Source organism: Eumetopias jubatus, unplaced genomic scaffold (genome assembly GCF_037043125.1).
Source record: "Eumetopias jubatus isolate StellerSeaLion01/CBP00866 unplaced genomic scaffold, mEumJub1_p1.0 scaffold_3, whole genome shotgun sequence".
NCBI classification, from domain to species: domain Eukaryota; kingdom Metazoa; phylum Chordata; class Mammalia; order Carnivora; family Otariidae; genus Eumetopias; species Eumetopias jubatus.
In genome coordinates this window covers 19,862,501-19,879,271 of record NW_028274809.1, presented here as the reverse complement: position 1 = coordinate 19,879,271, position 16,771 = coordinate 19,862,501, and the positions used below count along the sequence as shown (strand labels likewise).

Below are 16,771 nucleotides of genomic sequence, written 5' to 3'. Positions count from 1 at the left end.
CGGGACAGGACGCGCCCGCTCCGCCCCGCCACCGAGGCCCCGCGGGGGAAGGAAGTACTGAGGCGTGTTTGTCAGGGCTTGGCGTTATTATTATTTTTTAAATTGTGAACACAAAATAGTAAGGAGAATGGAAAGAACTTCCGAAACAGGAGAAATAAAACAGAACAAAAACACCCGCAGACCTCGCGGCGCATAACACGGGAGTTTCCCTCGAGAAGAATCCGCGTGGAAACGCGGGCCCCGCGCCAGTTCGTGTCTCCGTACACCCCAAGTGCAACGGGTGTTTAAAATCGTACAAACAGCTGATGTCTGTGGACGCCCCCACCGTCAGAAATCGGGCCCGCAGGGATTAAGCGCCCACTGCGTGCGGACACCGCATGACCCCCCGCCCCAATAATTACAGCGTGCCCGGCGTGGGGAGTAGAGGAAGGGTCTGGGAAGGCCTCTTGGAGCAGGTGGCATGTCGTAGAGGTCCGTGGGATTTGGCTCCGTGAAGGGCATGGAAGCGCCTTCCAGGCAGAGGGAACAGCGCACACGAAGGCCCTGAGGCACATAGGGACTTGGTGCCCTGCCGTGGGCGCGGACGTTTGGAGCACCCGATGGGGCAATTGGGCGAGGTCCGCAGGGGGCATTCCGGGACAGGGAGTTGTAATTGTCACGCCCTACAGATCCGGGTCACCTGGCCCCGAAACAGCGGTGGGTGTTGACGGTCCCGGTCCGGTCAAAAGCACAATTCTGCGGATCTGCACAGACTTTTGGAGCCGGCAGAACCTTCGCTCGCTCAGGACTTCCCTGCGAGGCGGTCCCTGCAACCACTGAAGACCCATTTCGCAGACCAGAGAGCGTTATTCCCGTCTCCCAGATGAGGAAACCGAGAAGCGGCTAGTCTCTGGCGCTCGCGAAGTGCAGAGGTGGAGCCGCGCCGCCCTCGGGCACTCCCCGGCGTGGGTGCTCGGTGCGGGTGGGGCGGGCCCTGGCCCCGGGCTCTCGGCTGTCTGGAACTGTGGGCCGGGTGCCGGTCCTGCCACGCAGCCGCAGAGGCTCGGCCCCGCGGGCGGGCGGCAGGAAAAGAGGCGACGCCCCCTGGAGCGCGGCAGGAACCCGGCCGGGCCCGCCTCCCGGCCAGCAGAGCCGAGCCGCGCCGGCCCCAGCGGTGATGAAAGCCGCGGCCGAGTCCAGGTCACGCCGAAGCCGTTGCCCTTTTAAGGGGGAGCCTTGAAACAGCGCCCGGGTTCCATGTTTGCATCCGCCTCGCGGGGAGGAAACTCCATGTTGTAACAAAGTTTCCTCCGCGCCCCCTCCCTCCCCCTCCCCCTCAGAACCTGGCTCCCCTCCCCTCCGAAGCTCGCGGGGATCCCTCCCTCCCACCCCTCCCCTCCCCCCCGCGCCCCGATTCCGGCCCGAGCCGGGGGGGAGGCCGGGCGCCCGGGCCAGAGTCCGGCCGGAGCGGAGCGCGCCCGGCCCCATGGACAGCTCGGCCGTCATTACTCAGATCACCAAGGAGGAGGCGCGGGGCCCGCTACGGGGCAAAGGTACTGGGGCCGCGCGGAGGGGGCTGCAGCTGGGGCGCCGCGGGATGGGAGGAGGAGGGGGTCGAGACCCTTCCCGGGTCAGTCGCCGCCGCCGCCCCGGGCGCCCGCCACTGCTGAGCTCAAAGCTCCCAGCCGGAGAGGGAGCGGGGAGAGAGTTTGAACTCGCCGAGGCTCCGAGACGCGGGGCGGGGCCTGGAGCCACTTGGGCGCTCCCGAGTGCTCGAGGTGGGGAAACTGAGGCAGGGATCGAGAGTGGGTTCCTTCCGGGTCTCCCGGGCTGGCATTGCGCGTTGCCCGACAGTCGCCCCCTCCCCCCCCATTGGCGCCAATGAGGCTGGGAGATGGAGGGTTGAAGAGGGCGCCTTCAGGCCACCCGCTGAGGCTCCGCCCCGGGCCGCGGTCTGGTTGGGTCGCTGGCGGGGGCGCCGAGGTGACAGCGGGCTGGGGAGGGTTGGAAGGATCTCCCGCCAACGCACAGCTATGATCCCAACAAACTTCCGCGTCACGCGTAGAAGCATTGAGCCCCTGAGAGGCACGAGAGTGGGGCAGCCACTTCTAAGGGTCGCTAGCGCACCCGCGGGGAGTCCCGTGCATCGGGCTGAGCCCCAGGCGCCCCGGCTGCAAGGCCTTTGGGCGCCGGGCCTGTGCACACACGCACCGACCCGGTGAGCGGTGCCGCCCGCCTGCCTCGGCCGGCCCCCGGGGGCTGGAGGGTCTAGGCTGGGCGTCTGCCCCTCCCTGTCCCGGCGTTGACCTCAGAGGCTAGGAAGCCCCTCCGGGTCGGCCCAGCTCTGGCCAGGGCCTAGCTCCGCCCGAAGGCAGGGGCCCCGGTAGAGGGGCGGTGGAGGGTGGGTCCGTCAATCAGGCGGCGGATGCCGGGCTCTAGGTCGGAGGTCTGGGCGGGGCGAGGGCGGAGGAGGCGGGGCCGGCAGATGGCTGCGGGACACCGACTCCAGGCCCCCACTCCCAGCCTCTGCGCCCAGCCTTAGTAAGGACTTTGGACCCACGTGGGCGGAAAGGATGGGAGGAGGGCGGGAGTGGAGAGCTGGGGCCTCCGGCCCCAGCTCTCCTCGGTAGGGGCCTCAGCGAGCAGGGGCTACTCAGGTAAGGTGGGTGTCAGGAGGCGTCCCCAGTGGGGCTGATCCCTCAGGAGTGATGAAGGCTAGGAGGGAGGCAAAAAGAAAGCACTTTCCGTGGGCCCCTTCCAGCCAGCCCACTGCCGGATGAGGGTGGCTTTGTGCCCACACTAGGAGGATTCGTGGGTATCTGAGGGGTGGCCTGGGGTCAAGGCTGTCAGGAGGGTCTGGAGTCACGTTGGTGTATCACCCTGAACGAAGGGGGCATGGCCAGACCCTCTCAGCGCAGGGGCTCACACCTGGGTACATAGGCACGACTCTGCAGCCTAGTGTGCACACCCCCACGTCGGGCCTCCCTGCTTCAGGTGATCAGAAGTCAGCAGCTTCTCAGAAGCCCCGGAGCCGGGGCATCCTCCACTCGCTTTTCTGCTGTGTCTGCCGGGACGATGGGGAGGCCCTGCCTGCGCACAGTGGGGCACCCCTGCTGGTGGAGGAGAACGGAGCTGTCCCCAAGGTGCGTGGTGGCCAGGTGGGAGCTGCAGGGGCGGGCATCTGGGCATGACCAGTCTGCAGGCCCTGTAAGATAGGGAAGGGCCCTCTCCCAACCCCTGCACCCACCCTCCCACGCCTTCCCAGCCTGGCCCTGAATGCCCCAAGACTGCCACCCATGTGAGGGCCCCTCAGCCAAGGGAAGTCTGGATTTCCCCTATAAGATGGAAGCTTATCTCTCCCTTGGCTTCCCAGGTGGGGAAATGCAGCCTGCCCCAGGCCTCAGTTGGCAGGGGGCAAAGCTGGGAAGGCGGTGGTCTCTCCCTGCCACCCCTGTGTCTCCCCAGGTAGAGGGCTGGGGGAGGGAAGACCCATGTAGGAGAAATGACGGGGCCTTAGGAGAGGAGCCCCCAACTACCTCACCCATCCCTGAAGCAGACCCCAGTCCAGTACCTGCTCCCAGAAGCCAAGGCCCAGGACGTGGACAAGATCTGTGTGGTCATCGACCTGGATGAGACCCTGGTGCACAGCTCCTTTAAGGTGGGCCCTGCCCTGCCCTGCAGCCCTCAGCCCCGGGTCTCTGAGGGGGCCTGCCCTGGACTGGGGGGGTGGTCTCTGCGGGCCCCGCCCCAGCAGCTCCTTTTCCCCCCACAGCCAGTGAACAACGCCGACTTCATCATCCCTGTGGAGATTGATGGGGTGGTCCACCAGGTGAGGGGCTGGGTGTGGGGGGGAGGCGGCGGGCTTGGCATCTGCCTTCCAGACCCCAGGCTCCTCTGACCAATCCTGAGCACCCCAGGTGGGACTTTGATAGAGGTGGAATGTAAGACCCCTGAGGATGTGAGACTTGCATCCAAGGTCACACAGACCCTCAGGGACTTGGCCCAACTCCAAGGCCTGCAGGGAGTGGGGTTCCTCCTCGGCACCCCCTTGCCCCACCTTGCCCGGGACCCAGTTCAAGTAATTCAGGATAGGTTGTGTGCTGTCCAGCCTGTTCTCCATTACTTGGCTCGGGGGCCGGTGCCCTGCAGCCTTGGGGTGAGGGGGCTGCCCCCAGGCCCCTACATTTGTCTAAGGCTATGGTGGGGGAAGGACAGGGGATTAGTGATTCCCCATGAGGTAGGACCTGAAGTTAGAAGTTGGAGGCTCATTTTGATCCCCTTCTGGAAGGACAGTTGGAACGGCCGGCTGGCCAAGTGGAGCCCGCAGGCCCTGGGACCAGCCTCCCTCCTGTGCCCCTCTGCTCTGCTCCCCCCTCCTCCCCCTCCTCAGCCACCCCGTCCCGCCCCTCCCCGCCCAGGCCTGTGGGCCAGCAGTCCCCTCACTGGCCCACCCCCTAGGTCTACGTGCTGAAGAGGCCCCACGTGGATGAGTTCCTGCAGCGAATGGGCGAGCTCTTTGAGTGCGTGCTGTTCACCGCCAGCCTTGCCAAGGTGAGCCCCTCCCAACCCTCTGAAGGGCTCCTGGGGCCACCCGCCACCCCTCCCGTCTCCATCCTGCAGCCGGATGGACCTCTGGGTCACCTTCGGCCCCAGATGACCCGTGTTCCACTCCGTAGTATGCAGACCCAGTAGCTGATCTGCTGGACAAGTGGGGGGCCTTCCGGGCGCGCCTGTTTCGGGAGTCCTGTGTCTTCCACCGGGGGAATTATGTGAAGGACCTGAGCCGGCTGGGCCGAGACCTGCGGCGGGTGCTCATCCTAGACAACTCGCCCGCCTCCTACGTCTTCCATCCAGACAACGCCGTGAGTGCTGGGCAGGACCGGGTTGAGGGCCGAGAGCCAAGAAAAGGGTCTAGCCACTGGGGCCTCCTTGGCCTCCCCACTGCCATGCTGGGTGGTGTCCGGGGCCTGGTGCCCTCCCGGTCCTCCTGGCCCTCGGTGGCCTGTGCCTGCCACTCCCTAGCCTCATCCACCCGCTGCTGCGTTTCATACCTTACTGATCATTCGAGCTAGTCCACGTGCTTGTAGGGGGAGGGTGCCCACCAGGGGTGGAGGGCCCTGTTGCATACTGGAGCAGTTTTAATTTTTCAGACTGCCAGTTGTGCCCTGTTAGTGGGTCACAGAAATAATGTAGGGGGTCCTAGTTGGGAGTTTTTGAACAACAAAATAGAATAGAAGATATTGGAGTGCTTTGCACCCAGTAAGGCTAAGTATCATTTTATAAAACTGGCACTTTATCATATGTGTAAATGTGATTTATGGTGGGTTGCTGTCAAAAATGTCTGAAAATTGTGGGTCAGGGGCTTCCGGGGGGTGGCAGTGGGTGCTCAGGGCTGGTCTGGACATCCCGCGCCCAGAGCCACCTGCCCTCCTCATTGCCCCGCATCCATCCGCCCAGGTACCAGTGGCCTCCTGGTTTGACAACATGAGCGACACAGAGCTTCACGACCTGCTGCCCTTCTTCGAGCAGCTCAGCCGCGTGGATGACGTGTACTCAGTGCTCAGGCAGCCTCGGCCCGGCAGCTAGTGAGGCGCCCTGGGGCCAGGAGCTGCCCCTGACCAAGGCACACACCCCTCACACGTGGACTTTGCCTTAAGAAAACCCAGCGGCCACTGCCACCACCTCAGCGTCATGGGGAAGTGGGCCCTCCCCACCTGCCTGGCCAGGCTGTGAAGGGGGCAGCAGGCTGCGCCAAGGGTGATGAGCCTCTGGGTCCCTGTGTCAGTGCCTTAGAACCTCCTCCTCCTTCTTGGGGGATCTGTGGGGCCCTGTGTGCCGCTCCCCCTTTCTCTCTCTCTCTGCTGCCATGTTTCTTTGCTGCCAAATTGGGCCTCTTGGCCCTTTCTGGTTCTACTTCGGGGAGGGGCAGGGTTCTTGCCGCCCCGTGCCTTGGGCCCCCAGCTTGGGAACGGTGGACACCCAAGTGCCTTGCGTAGAGCCCTTTTCCCTGCCCTGTTTTCCCAGGGCCGTGATCGGGTCAGCTCTGGCCTGGAACAGTCTCCAGATGGCTGCAGTCTAGGCTGGAGGGGGAGGAAACAGTCTCCCACCTCCTCCCTTGGGACTGATAGAGCCCCCATCATTCTCTGCCTGGGAGGGCAGGGAGGGCAGAAGATCTGTTACCACTTGTGAAGGGAGCGGCGTGTGTCCTCTGGGACCCCAGAGTCCAGCTTCTCTAGGCTCATTTGCAGCCGAAGGCTGCTCCCCACACCAAGCCCTGACCTCTCACATCTGCCTTGACCACCCCAAGGCCCTGGGGCTTGGCTCCCCCAACTCCTAGTGTGGGGGCGGAGGCAGGACCCCTTTGTGGTGCCATATAAATATGTATATGTGTATATAGATTTTTAGGGGAAGGGGAGAGGGAAGGTTCGGGGTAGAGAGACCCCCTCCTTCACCCCTTTCCTGGACCCATAAATTGTGGGGAGGGAGGGAAAGGATTTTTACATTTTTTAAACTGCTATTTTCTGAATGAAACAGGCTGGGCCAAGGGGCCCCAAGCCCTGTCTTCTGTCCCTCACACCCTCTTTGCTCCAATTACTCATTCATTCAAAACACATTAGCAGCTTCTCTGTGCCCAGCGCTGTGCTAGGCCCACCAGCTGAGTGTGTAGGGGTCTCTGCACCTAATCCGGTGCCTCCCCCACCCACTCCATACTTCACCGGTGCCTTTAGGGGAGCTGTAGGAGGTGGGACCCTTCTTGGGGGGCTTGGGGGTCTCCAGGAAGCCTGGCCAAGCTGTCCCCCCGCCCCCCGCCCCGTGCCAACCCACCCCCTGTCGCCCCCTGCCTCACCCCCTGCTGGCTGGGGGCAGCTCTCAAGACATCCTGCCTTCCAGTTCTGACTTCTTTATCTGGAACCCCTTCCCCAAAATGCTGAGAGTCTGGAGGTGAAGGCCTTGGGCTCTCCCCAGGGCTTAACGGTTAAGGGGACCCATATACCAGTGCCAAGGGGGGATGTCAAATGGAGATACCATTGCCCCTCCGCCCCCGAGAACTGGGGGTGGGAGGGAGGTTAAGGTTGGCCTGAATAGGCTGACCTTCCTATTTAAGTGCCTTCTCTGACTGAGCCCCACAGTATGCCGAGAACTAAAGAGAACGCCAGACCCCCCATGCTGCCTCTGTGGTCATTGGGGGGACGCTGAAGCGGGGAGCGGTCGTGTGTCGCATGAGGCCACACCCCCCAGTAAATCCTTTGGGGGGGAGCGTGAAGGGAGGGGCTGCCCTAGGGCCCCGGGCCTTCAAGCGTGCAAGTGCGAGGTCGACGCCCCCCGGTGAGCGGCCTCGCGTGCACCGCTGTACTATTTAATTATTCTGCTTCTCTTAGCCTCAGTTACCTGACCGGCAAAATGGAGAAACGCTCTCTGCGGAGTTGATTAAATGCCTGCACACCGAGGGCTCGCTAGTGGTAGCCTTAAAGTAAAGCTGGGCTGCGTCCCTAGGCGAGGCCCCTGGAAGGTATTTGCAGGCGGGAGGGGTGTGGCCTCTGTCCCCGGGTAGAGGGGCGGGGCTCTGGTGGCCCCCGAGCGGGGTCTGGGGGGCGGGGCGAGTTCTTGGGAAGCCAAGTTCGGCTCCAAACCGAAGAACTTCGGCCGAGGCGTCGGGAAGGGCGGGCAGGCGGAGGCGTCAAGGTCTCCGGGGAGACTGGGGGCAGGCGCTCGGTCTCCTTGCCCTTCGCACCGCCCTCCCCCATCCGCCCCTCGGCGGCCTCTCAGCACCTACCGGCCGCGCCCTTGCACGAGCCTCCGGCCCACTTCCTGCCTCCGCCCCTCCGGCCCGGGCAGCACTTCCTTTGCAAAACTGGGCAGCCCCAGGCCCTGGCAGGAAGTGCCCTCCCGCCCCTCCCCGGCCCGCCCTCTCCTGCTTCCCACGGTGGCCGCTAGAGGCCTCTCTGTCCTCGGTGACGCCAGCCTGCCCCTCCCCCCCCACCCCGGGGGCTGGAAAGATGGGCGCCAGCATCATTCACCCATCTCCCGGGCTGGGGGCAGTGTTCCCCCCAATACACATAAACACACGGGACAGAAGAGAGATTTGCCCTTTCCAAAGTTGGTCTCTGTCCCCCCAGCTCTGCCTACCTTGCCCCTTCACCCCCCTCATCCCCATACCTTGTGAATCAAGCCTCAATTCGGCCTCCCCGCGCCCCAGATGTTGGTCTGTTCCCCAAGTCTGGGGCGGGGGGGACCCGCAGCGTGTGTGATCCGGGAAGAGAAGCCCACAGCTCCCATCAGCTCCACTCTGAGCTGGAGCCCACCGGGGCGGGGTAAATACTCAGCCCTCCCTGCCTCCGCCTTCCTCCTCCCTGGGGTACTGCTTGATTTCCTGCTCTCCCAGTAAACACTGGTTACCCCCAAGATTTGCATTGCAGGGGCCCTGACACACCAGGGAGTCACCAGGGTTCCCAGCTTTGAATGAGACCACAGTCAGTCTCTCCCCACCACCCCCACCCACGCAGCCTTCACCCACATGGAGTTCAACTCAACCACATGTATTCGCGTTCTCTGTGTGCTGGGCACGATGCCAGGACCCAGGGACACCCCATGACTGGGCCATGCCTCTGCTTTCAAGGAACCCACACCCCAGTGCTGGGAAAGACACCTGAAATGCAGGGCACCTGGGTGGCTGAGATGGCTAAGCCGCTGCCCCCTGCTCAGGTCATGATCTAGTCCTGGGATCGAGCCCAGAGCCCCCTGTCTGGCTCCCTGCTCAGCGGAGAGTCTGCTTCTGCCTCTCCCTCTGCTCTTGCACTGACCCTCTGTCTCAAATGAATAAATAAAATATTTTTTAAAATAAATAAATAAAACCTGAAATGCAATAAACCCAAGTGTGAGAGATTGAGAGAGAGAGAACACGGAAGGTGGGGAGCCCGGGGGGCGCCTCAGCCCACCTGGGATGGCCTGGGAGGTTTGGAAAATGCTGCCTGCTGCCTTGTGGCTCAGAGGAGTTTGGGAAGGAGGAGCAATTCAGGTAAAGGTGGCCTAAGCGAGGAGGTGCATCAGGAAGGAAGCAGAACGTTGTGGCGGGGCGCCATAGTAGGGAGTGTGGGAAATGAGAATTTTGGAACGGCACACAAGGGAGGAAGGGTGGGAAATGGTGCTGGAGACAGCAGGAGGGGCCAGATAGCGCAGATCTTTAGGCAGCCCAGTGGGTGCCATAGAGGAACACGGAATGGGTGGGGGCGGTGCTCAAAGGCGGCAGCTGGATTTTGGAACTTCGACCAGGGGTACAGAGACATGAGACCACATGCGGAGACCACAGCCATGGTCCCAAACATGGGGGGCAGATGCCTGAGCTGAGGCCAGGGCGGAGTGAAGCAGGAAGAGTATAGAAGAGATGGCTGTTGAGAGGACAGAGAAACTTGGCAGGACCCTGTGGCTTCTTGGCTTGGGGGTGGGGGCAGGGATGGCTGGGAGGGAGAAAGGCTTTGGAGATGTCAGCTGTGAGAACGTATCTCATGGGAGCCTGGTATGGGCAGATATTCACTCTTGTTACACACAGGAGTAGAGGGTGCAGGGGAGAAGGCACCCGATAAAACACTGGTGGCAGGGGTATGAGCTGGTACAATCTCTTTGGAGAGCAATTTGACACTATCAGAATTATTTTTGAGGGGCACCTGGGTGACGCCATCAGTTAAGCATCCGACTCGATTTGGGCTCAGGTCATGATCTTGGGGTGGTGAGATCAAGCCCCCCTTTGGGGCTCCTTGCTCAGCAGGGAGTCTGCTTGAGCTTCTTCCTCCCTTTGTCCCTCCCCCTTCCTTGTGCTTTCTCTCTCTCTCTCTCTCTCAAATAAATAAATAAATCTTTATGAAAGTATTTTTTGAAGTGCAGATACCCTTTGATCCAGCAATTCCACTTTTAGGAATTTGTGCTGTGTATAAAATGTATGTACATTTAGACTCGTATGTATAAGGATGTTAATTGCCTCCTTGTTTGTAATAGCAAAACACTTGAAATAACCTAAGTGTCCATCAGTAAGGGACTGGTTAAATAAATATTGCTATATCTATAGCAGAGAATACCATGCAGTCTTGAAAAACAATGAGATGGAAAAATTCGAGCAGATACAGGATGATCTCCAAGACGGATGAATCCTAACAATGGGGATGGTTTATTCCCATAAAGGAGAAATACAAAAACTGACACAAATACATACTTGCTTATCCTCCAGTCACGTACACAAGACATGAGAACTGTTGCCAATCCGGGGAACAGGGCTGGGGGGCGGGTTGGGAGCCATCTCCCATGGGAGGGACACATTTTATTATACACCTAATTTGAATTACTTTATTTTTATTTTTTTAAAGATTTTATTTATTTATCCGACAGAGAGAGACACAGTGAGAGAGGGAACATGAGCAGGGGGGAGCGGCAGAGGGAGAGGGAGAAGTAGACTCCCCGCCGAGCAGGGAGCCCTATGCGGGGCTCGATCCCAGGACCCTGGGACCATGACCTGAGCCAAAAGCAGACGCTTAAGGACTGAGCCACCGAGGCACCCCTAATTTGAATTCTTTTAGCAGGCATATTTATTAATTTTTTTAAAAATAAAAATCAGTTTAAAATGTAAAACACAGCTCCCTAAATATAATATCAGAGATAGAAATCATAAATTCCATTTCTTTCCTTCAAACATTCATGGCACGCGTACCGTGTACCTGGCACTAGGGTTCAGCAGTGAGCTAAACAGACACAGTGGGGAAATCAGGTGTTGAATAAGTTCTTACAGAATGAATATTATCAAAGAAGAAGTAAGAAGTGGTAAGTAAGGAATTTAAAACTTTCGTGCTTCTCGTGCCAAACCATCACCCCGGGATGACTTCTAATTGCAAAGGGCAGAATGTACCTTTACCGAACCTAATCAAGATGTTAGATGTACTTTCGGTTTGTGGGCAATACTAGAGGAAGAGAAACTAAATAATACACAAGGAAAGACTCAGACAAACTCACAATGTGAACACACGACAAGACATGTGTCCTTGACTCGGGTAAGTCAACATCAGGAAAAACATAATGTTGGATGACTGTTCTAGATTTACAAAATACTGAAGAGACGTCACACTCGAAGGAAATGCATGATCCGAATTTGATCATGAGTCAATAAAACCAGCTGTTAGAGTCCTTGTGGGACAATTGGCAAAGTTTTAACTATGGACGGGATAGCAGATGATGTTAGAAATTATTGTTAATATTCTCAGGTGTGAAAATCATATTATAGTTATGGAGAATGCCCTCATTCTCAGGATACGTGTGATAAATATTTTGGGCTCAGGTATCATATCTGCAAATTACTTCCAAGTATATTTACTTCCATTAATTCTTGAATCCTTAAGTGTTGAGTATTGTACTGTTGCGCTATTATTTATACTTTTCTATATATTTGACATTTACCATAATAAAGAAATTGGAAATGATTTTTAAAAACATATGTTTCCCCACTAGGAATGCTCCCGCACCGTAGGTGGGAATGCAAAGTGGTACAGCCACTGTAGAAGACAGTATGGAAGTTCCTCAAAAAATTGAGCCAGTAATCACACTACTGTGTATTTACCCAAAGAATATGAAAACACTAAATGAAAGGGATCCCTGTGTTTATTGCAGCATTATTTACAGTACCCAAATTATGGAAGCAAACTAAGTGCCCACTGATAGATGAATAGGTAAAGAAGATGTGAGATATATATATACACACACACAATGGAATATTAATCAGCCATAAAAAGAATGAAATCTTGCCATTTGCAACAACGTGGAGGAGCTAGAGAATATAAATATGAAATAAGCCAGAGAAAGACAAATACCATATGATTTCAGTCATATGTGAAATTTAAGAAGCAAAACAAATGAACAAAGGGAAAAAAAAAGGAGACAAGCTAAGAAACAGACTCTTAACTATAGAGAACAAACTGCTGGTTACCCAAGGGGAGGTGGGGGGGGATGGGGGAAACAGGTGATGGGAATTAAGGAGCATGAGTGTTGTGATGAGCACTGGGTCATGTATGGAAGTGTTGAATTGCTATATTGTACACCTGGAACTGATATAACACTGTATGTGAACTAGACTGGAATTAAAATTAAAAACAAACAAACAAAACATGTTCTCCCAAAAAATCTTGAGGCTAAATTAAAAGGCAAGAAGCAAACTGGAGAAAAGTACAGCTTAAATTACAGGCAGATTACCAACCTTAATACATTAAACATATAAACAACTCAACCAATTAATTAAAAATTCACAAAAGAAGATGTAGCTAATATATATCTTCTTTTGTGAATTTTTAAATACATATATATATATATATATCTTAAAATGGTCTCTTCCACTGGTAATCAAAATAACATAAATCAAACACACAATGACTGTTTTCTTTTTGGCAGTCAGACTGACAGAGAGTTTCTTAAAATCTGGAGCCCAGTGCTGGGGAAGATGTAGAGAAACAGGCAGTCTTCTGGGCTGCAGGTGGTACTAGAAATTAATGTGACTTTTCCAGAGGCCGATTTGCCTGTTCACATCTTTGATCTAGCAATTCCAATTTTAGGAGTTTATCCCAAAGAAATAATAAAGGAGGCAATCGAATGGCAAGGATTTAGCAATAACCGGTGCGCCTGGGTGCCTCGGTCTGTTAAGCATCTGCCTTCGGCTCAGGTCGTGGTCCCAGGGTCCGGGGATCAAGCCCAGGTTCGGTGGGGGGTGTCCTTGCTCAACGGGGAGCCTGCGTCTCCCTCTCCTGCTCTCCTCCCCTCTGCTCGTGCTTGCTCTATCTCTCAAGTAAATAAAATCTTTAAAAAAAACTTAGCAATAAGAAGAATCACCACGGCATTCTTTGTAGTATCAAAGAAATGGATATAATTCGGAAGTCCGATAATGAATTATTGGTTATATAAACTATGCTATCTATCTAATGGGTTATCATGAGAATATCAAAATGCAGTCGTGAAATAACATATAACATGCACAATAAAAAGGATAGATAGAAAAATAGATATTATATACACATAGTACACATACACAGCATATGTGTACTTGAAAGAAATACTCAAAAATAAATCACTTGAGATACTCCACAATAAATCACTGATTTATTTGTAGATTATCTCTGTAGTGAAATTATAAATGAGTGTTTCCTTTCCATTTTGCCTGTCTGTATAATTGAATGAACATAGGCTCCTTTTCTTAAAAAGGATTTTATTTATTTATTTATTTATTTATTTATTTATTTATTTGAGAGAGAGACAGAGACAGAGAGAGCATGAGCAGGGGAGGGGCAAAGGGAGAGGGCGAAGCGGACTCCCACTGAGCAGGGAGCCTGATGTGCGGCTCAATCCCAGGAACCTGGGCTATGACCTGAGCCACCCAGGCGCCCCTAGACTCCTTTTTATGAAGGAAAAAAGGTGTTCTTTTAAGAAACAAAGTAGCACCTGCCGTGTGTTTACTCCTCTTTGCAGACTGTTGGTGAGCATGCTCGCGCGCGCGCACACACACACACACACACACACACACACACACACACACACGGCCTCCGGAACTCTGGGGAAGATGTGGTCAGGAGGAGGGGCTGCCCTCACCCCGCCCACTTCATCCTGCCCTCCACAGGACCAGGGTTCAGAGGGGACAGGAGAATTTCTGTAGGGGTCAGGGTTGGGGGGCAGCTGCCCAAGGTGCTGAGTTTGTCAGCAAAGCGGACTTCAGAGCAAGACCCACCCCGAGAGGGCTGCCCTGGTTTCCCGTCATCAGTGAGACGGGCCGTCCAGGATCGGGGTTGGAAGTGGAAGCCTTGGCTTCTGGGAGAAAGTGGCAAGAATCCAAAAGCACTGGTTTATGGTAGCTAATAAACATGCCAGGTGGAGTCAGTACCCGGGAAGGGGGTGAGGGGGCAAGAAGAGCACCCGTGCCCCCTCGGAGCAAGCGTCCTGCCGAGTGAGAGACCCGTTCGGGTGCCAGCCCCTTCGGTCCTGGAGGGGTCGCAAGTGTGAATCCCTGGCTCTGCATCCCGGAGTCCTGCCCTATGAGCCTTTCTCCCAGGGAATGAGGGAGGACGGCCGAGCCTCTTCATCTGGGTTGGGAGGAGGAAGGGTCCAGGCTCCCCCGCCTTCCGCGGCCGGGGCTGTCCGTGCACAATGAGCGCCAGAGCCGTGGGCAGAAATGTACCCTAACCCCGGGAGCTCGCTCACGCCCAGCCAAGGGTGGGGCCCGCTGGCTCTGGCTGTCAGGCTGTCGCTGGGCTCCACGGGCTCCAGGGACCTGGCGGGCACCTGCCTCCCCACCCCCTCACCCATTCTCTCTCTCTCTCTCTCTCTCTCTGGGGCCCTATCTTCCCTTATATGGTGAAGGCTGTTCCTAGAGGAGGGGGGGTGGGGACAAAGGTCGCTCTCCTGCAGCCAGCTTGCCACAACTCCCTGAGACCTCCCAGGTGGCAGCTGCCTCCCCCAGACAGGTAAGGCAGCCCCGCAGGACGCTGGGGCGGTAGGTCGTGGGGGGCAACAGGACAAGGGCCCCTGCTTCTTGCTGGCAGCGTAGGGCCACCTTGGAGCGGACGTGAGGGAGAGGCTTGGCATTCTGGAGCGTCTGGAAAGAGCAGGGAGCCCAGTGTGGCTTCCTGGGCCTCCAAGGAAAGAATTGTACAGTCTGCACTCCAGACAACTGCTCTTTCAGAGCCGCACCTGACGCTAACTTCACTTCAGGTGTCAACCATCCCGATTGCCCTGAATGGGGAGAATCTGGAGACACGGCACTTTGAGATTTGCAACTTGGGCACTCCTGGGCAAATGGGGACTAGTTGGTCACCCTAACCTCACTCTGCCTCCCCTTCCCCCGCCCCACCCCATCTCTCTGCCCATTTTTTCTTTATCTGAAATGGTTTCTTTCTTTGTGCTGCCATTCCCCCTGATACTCCTGGGGCCTCAGCGCCCCTGGATCCTAGGATGGGAGCCACAACCCTCAGGAACTGGATGGTCAAAGGCAGAGAGAGGCAGGGGGCTGGTGACTGGCAGGGACCTTTTGGCCCCCATCCATGCTTGGTCACCCAGGCATGCAGCTCTGTCGCATCTCCCCTCCACCAGGACCTGTCATCTGGCCTTTCCAGCCATGGTGGCCCCATGTAGCTGAAATGGGTTGGGGGGGGAGGTAGGAGCCAAGTCCAGACCAGGGTCTTGGGACATCCAGTCCACCCTACTTCCCAGAAAGCCTGCAAAGGCATCCCAGGTCCGCAAGGGGCAAAATCTGCAGCCTGGGACGCTGGGGTGTGTCTTCTCTCCTCGCTCTCACAGACCTGGGGAAACAGGAGGGTGTCCTGGGTTCTAGGGCCTGCCACATCCTTGTCTAGCTCAGAACGGCATGACTGGGGACTGAGAGCCATGACAGCACTCTGCAGCCGGAACCCTGACGGCAGCAGGGCAGCAGTTAAGCAAGGGAAGATGGGACCTGGTGGTGCAGGAGCCCTAAGTCCCGCCAGGGCTCCAGCACAGTCCACCCCGTCGATTCCACAGTTCTGTCTTTAAGCTCTGTGAACATTTGTTGAGCACCTACTATGTGCTAAGAGTTGGGGGCTGTGCAGATGAACTGTCTAGGTCCTTGACCTTGGAGACCTCAGACTTAGATCCTTTCTTCACCATGTGGTTAGGGGGTCAAAAGTGGCATGGGTCCAGGATGCCTTGGAGCCCTCGGGGAGGGGCCCTTAGTCTAGCCTGAGGATTCTGGGAAGGTCTTCTGAAGAAATGAGAACTAAACTGAGTCTAAAGGAGCATGTAATGTTTAGCCATGCGAGGAAAGGTGGGGAGGGCATTCGGTAAAGGGAAGAGCAGGAGCAAGGACATAGGGGAAGGGGGAGAAGCAGCCTGGGGGGCCAAGGCAAGCAAGCAGTCCAGCATCACTAGAAGGCAGTGAGTGAGGGGCGCCTGGGTGGCTCAGTCGTTGGGCATCTGCCTTTGGCTCAGGTCATGATCCCAGGATCCTGGGATCGAGCCCCGCATCGGGTTCCCTGCTCCGTGGGAGGCCTGCTTCTCCCTCTCCCACTCCCCCTGCTTCTGTTCTCTCTTGCTGCGTCTCTATCAAATAAATAAAATCTTAAAAAAAAAAAAAAAAGAAGGCAGTGAATGAGCAGAGAGAGGTAGGGGGTGTGGCAGGGGGCAGGCTGGAGAGACATTCAGGTAGACAGAGGGGCAGGAAAGGGAGGGCTCCAGGGTGTTGCACAGATAGCTGACTTTGGGGGGGTCTGGGAGGAATGGTGCCCTTCCTCAAGTAGGGGACAGAGAATACTGGAGACCAGGAGTGAGGGGGGCAGCCGGCAAACTCCAGTTGAGGGAGAAGGCAGTACATATCCAAACCTGGGGCCATGCTGTGGGCACGGGAGAGTGAGGAGCCCATAATCCTCCCACCAGGTCAGAAGCAACAGCCTCTCTGGGGAGGGCCCACCTGGGCTGGGGGACAGGGGCTTCTGCTCGGACCAACATGGATGAAAGCAGGAGCCGTTGGAGAGTATCCGTGGGGGTACCTTTGCAGTAAGAGCTCACCTCTCAGGGCCACCCTCCTCAGGATCCCCTTGCCCCCCCACCCCCAGCGGAGGCTCCCCCTTACCATTTCAGGCTGCTGGGGGTCCCGAATCCTGATTTTCCTCTAGGGAGGGAGCGTACTGGCTTTTCCAAGTCCCTGCTCCCCCAAATCTCCACTCATCTGATGGGCAAGAAGCGCCTACTCCTGTCTACCCTCAATTCCTCTTTTTTTTTTTTTTTGAAGATTTTATTTATTTGAGAG

General features: G+C 56.6%; 1 protein-coding gene across 1 annotated transcript; it reads left to right on the top strand.

Moving 5' to 3' along the window:
- The first annotated feature begins 1,368 nt into the window (after positions 1-1,368).
- Positions 1,369-7,142, top strand: CTDSP1 (CTD small phosphatase 1). Its single transcript, XM_028092217.2, has 7 exons — positions 1,369-1,532; positions 2,974-3,122; positions 3,536-3,637; positions 3,752-3,808; positions 4,438-4,530; positions 4,656-4,841; positions 5,437-7,142. The coding sequence occupies exons 1-7, from the start codon at positions 1,466-1,468 to the stop codon at positions 5,563-5,565; spliced, it is 783 nt and encodes a 260-aa protein (XP_027948018.1). The 5' UTR covers positions 1,369-1,465; the 3' UTR covers positions 5,566-7,142.
- The last annotated feature ends 9,629 nt before the right edge of the window (positions 7,143-16,771 follow it).

Bases quoted from the DNA above. Each gene is read 5' to 3' on its own strand.
- CTDSP1 (XM_028092217.2), top strand. From the start codon at position 1,466: ATGGACAGCTCGGCCGTCATTACTCAGATCACCAAGGAGGAGGCGCGG. The intron at 3,809-4,437 runs GTGAGGGGCTGG...CCCACCCCCTAG, and splicing joins TTGATGGGGTGGTCCACCAG to GTCTACGTGCTGAAGAGGCC. The intron at 4,531-4,655 runs GTGAGCCCCTCC...TCCACTCCGTAG, and splicing joins TCACCGCCAGCCTTGCCAAG to TATGCAGACCCAGTAGCTGA.